Raw genomic sequence first — 3,840 nt, 5'->3', positions numbered from 1 at the left:
CCCCCCCCTTGGCGCTGCTCGCTCAGCCGCCCCCTGCAGACAAACCCGTTGACCCGCGCGTACGCAAGCCTCCGTCCGACCCGCGCCTGCAGCCGCAGAAATCAGCGCTGAAGCAGCCGGACCCGGCTCCGTCCGTTCCGGTTCCGCCTCCAGCCGCTCCGTCCACTTCCTCCCCGCCGGGCATCGCGCCCTACGACCCCCGGCTGCTGTCTGCCGGGGGGTCCGGCCGCGGCGGGGCCACCGGGACTCCAGGGGGCGCCAGCGTGCTCAGCAGCATCAGCCTGTATGACCCACGGACTAACAAACCGGGCAGCCCCGGTACCAGCAGCGGGTCCCCCAACTCGGCCGGCGCCGAGCCCAAACCCAGCGACCCGACGGCGGGGAAACCCAAACCCAAAGAGCCGTTGTTTGTTCGGAAGTCCGCTCTGGACCAGCCGGAACCGGAGAAGAGCTCAGAGCAAGGCACCGACCGCTACAACAGCTACAACCGGCCGCGACCCAAACCCGCTCCGTCGCCAAACTCCACCTCCCAAACGGGTCCGGCCGCCGGGTCGCCGGGCGCTCCCGGGGGAGCCGCCGACCCGGCGCCGGCGGGAGTCCACAACCTGCCGGTGCCGTCGCTGTTCGGCGTGGTGAAGCAGGCGTCCAAAGCGGGCGGCGCCGGCAGCCCGTTCGGAGGAAGCAGCCCGGCGCAGTCGGATCCGGCCGCCACCGACCAGGACAACGCCTCGCTGAAGGACGTGTTCAAAGGCTTCGACCCCACGGCGTCGCCTTTCTGCCAGTAACCATGGAAACGGGGAGCCAATCAGGCGCCTCGCAGGTTTTACAGTTACTGGACGGTGAAGCAGAGACGTTGCTGTGGAAACCGCCTGACAGACCCAAACATCCGGGACCGGGCCGCTGCACTGAGAGAAAAAGAGTTTCTATTTTAAACGTATGGACGTGTAAAATCCTCCCGACCCGGATTTCAACGTTTCTACAGAACATTTTAGCTTTTCTGCTGCGCCGCTTCAGCTCCAACCTCTGGGAACAATCAGATCCTGTCAACGCGCGTCTCATTCTGAGTTGAATATTTAAACTCTTTTTTTTATGTTTTCTGGAGAAAAGATATGAAAGCATCTAAATATAAATCTATAACCTGCCTGATTTATTTTTTAGTATTTATTTTTATACTTCTTGGCGCTGTCAGCTCTTGTCTGAGGTTTAGATTGATTTATTTGTACTGTGCAAAACTTTTGCTTTCATCTTGTCTTTATTTTAATTCACACATTTCGTTGAAGCTAACTTCAATCTGATTGGTCAGTGCTCCACAGTTTCGTTACAATCCTCTTTTTTTCCTTCTCTTACTCCAACTTATTCCTTTTTCTTTGCTTTCTTGTTCAGGAACAGAAATGAATCTTCATCGTCTCGATTGTCGTACTCATTTTCAGGTTTTGATTCACATTATGGATCTTTTGTGTGCAGATTCAGAGTGAAAACAGCTCCCAGAATTGCTAACGATGCGTTTTTCTGTACAAACGTTACTTGTTTTAATTTATTTCTCTGCTTTGTTTTTTTTTTATACCTATTCTGGTTCTGATTCAGCACGTAAATCAGCTCCCCTCAGCGGACGCAGGCAGTCGTTTTGTTAACCTGTTAGAATCTCGCCAGGAAAGTGGATTTATTGTTTTGGGGGTTTTTTTTGTACATTTTTATGTTTTTCTTCTCTTTGTAAATTTGACCAGAGTCTTTAACATCATTGGAGGGAGTTTTCTAACTGTACACATTTAGGTGAGGATGTAAGTATTTAAATAAAGTCCAGACATGATCAGAAGGTTAAAAAAAACTCTATTTTCTGTATTTTTATTACCTCAGCTGATTCATCTGACGTGTTTATGTAAGAATGCCTAAAATCACAATAAAACTGTTTTCTCTGATGATGTCATTGGAAGAAGAACAAACTCCTTATTCTCTTCTTTTTTTTCTTCTTCTATGGTTTGGTGTCTTTTTGCGACTTCCGCCCAAAAAAAAAAAAAACTTTTAAGAAATGAAATCATGCAGATTTTTTTTTTATTTAATTGGAAAAATAAAGTAACTTCAAATAGTTTTTCACATTTACCAGTTAGATAATTATGTTGAAACTCTCGGCAATAAAAACAGGATGCAGGTCAATCTTTATTTTAAAATGTTTCCTGGAGTTTTAAACTAAAAACACGTTTGGGTGCAACATGCCGTAATTCATGGGGTGCCCAAACTTTTCCAGACATGACCTCCAAACAACATTAGCATAAAATTTATGAAGTTCACTTTTATTCACAATTCAATAATTACATTCATTTAGCAAAAATTCTGCCTGAGCAGCTTTTTGGGTTTGACTGACAGCCAATCAGATGAGCATTTTGGATAATATTTCAATGTCATCTTATATTTTATTATAAGATTTAAAAACAGATTATGTTTTATAATTTGACAAAGTTAAATTTTTTTCCCCCCAATTTTTGTTCAACTTTCGTAGGCGCCCCGTTTGAAAAACGCTGATTAAGAGTAAAAGTCAGTGAGTGAAGTGGACTCTGTTGTATGACGGAGTGTTAGAGCCACGATAATAAAAATAAAATTAAAGAATAGAGTTTTGACAGTAAAGTTATAATATTATGAAAATAGTCACGTTAAAAGAATATTGTTGAACGAGAATAAAGTAATTTTACAAGAGTAAAGTTGAAATAATACCAGAATAAAGCTGTAATATTTTAACTTTTCTAAAAACCCAACGTTATTTTCTCAGAGTGGCTCTAATACTTCCAACTTTAATCTCATAATTCAGACTTTAATCTTCTGAGATCAACAGTCAATTTTCTTTTCTTCAGTGGCTCTAAAAGCCCTTCAGTAACATCGATGGCTGATGTTTAGTTACTTATCGTAAAATAATAATATGCAAGATATTTTTTTCTTGCCCTTTTTCTGTCAAAACTGTTGTATATCAACATGTAACAATTTCCTTTTAAACTGTAAATTAATTAAACTATTTATTCTTGAACTGTGGTCTGGACGGCCACATAAAATCAGTTCAGGGGCCACACATGGTCCCCGGACCTCACCTTGGAAACCTCTGCCCTTTGGTTTTTTTCAGTGAGTTTTGATTTGAACATTTGTGAAGCAGCAGAGCTGCGTTTTGTCTTGTGGATTCGGATCAGTAGCTGGTTTCCCCGGTTCGGCGTGATCCGTCTGACGACTCGCTTCCTGCTCCCCTCCCATCCTGCAGCTCCGGCTCCAGGAAGGCACAGCATTCATCCCTACCTCAAAGGCTTCCTATCACGCACACAAACACGCCCGGCCACAAATCTGATGTTCGGCACCTCTTCTCTGCAGAAACACTAAATCTTACCAGCTATTCCTGTCTAGTTTCCAGTGCAAATGTCTCAGCACATTTGAAATAAGACGAAACTAACTTATAGGTAAGTTTTCAGCAAGACACAGGAGCTGGATTTAAGTCAATAATTATTTAATATTGATGAAAAACTACTAGTCTCACTGATTATTTCATTTGTAACACAGGGAGACTATATTGTTTTAGTGAAATAATCTGCCAGTGGAACTTGTACGTTATTTACTTAAAACAAGCGTTTACTTAACATTTATTTCAAGAGCAATGCAATATTTACACTAGAAACTAGACCAAAAGTACTTGGTAAGATTTTGTGTTTTTGCAGTGTACAGCAATAAAACCAGCTCACCAAAAGTGCTGGAGTTCCGCTTGGGTTGCTAGGTAACGGTCTGGGCTTCGCTGGGGTTGCTAGGTAACGGCCTGGGCTTCACTGGGGTTGCTAGGTAACGATCTGGGCTTCGCTGGGGTTGCTAGGTAAC

The 3,840-nt window shown here is 43.8% G+C and overlaps 1 protein-coding gene across 1 annotated transcript in view; it reads left to right on the top strand.

Moving 5' to 3' along the window:
* zc3h4 (zinc finger CCCH-type containing 4) overlaps window positions 1-1,947 on the top strand; it is a 17,455-nt gene extending 15,508 nt beyond the window's left edge. Inside the window, exon 15 of the mRNA XM_008426686.2 lies at window positions 8-1,947. Within this exon, the coding sequence (XP_008424908.1) occupies window positions 8-785 (778 nt within the window). The 3' untranslated portion in view covers window positions 786-1,947. The remainder of the gene's footprint in view (window positions 1-7) is intronic.
* The last annotated feature ends 1,893 nt before the right edge of the window (window positions 1,948-3,840 follow it).

The sequence above is a fragment of the Poecilia reticulata genome, linkage group LG13 (genome assembly GCF_000633615.1).
Source record: "Poecilia reticulata strain Guanapo linkage group LG13, Guppy_female_1.0+MT, whole genome shotgun sequence".
In the NCBI taxonomy this organism is placed as follows: domain Eukaryota; kingdom Metazoa; phylum Chordata; class Actinopteri; order Cyprinodontiformes; family Poeciliidae; genus Poecilia; species Poecilia reticulata.
This window is presented reverse-complemented; position numbering and strand designations above follow the sequence as displayed.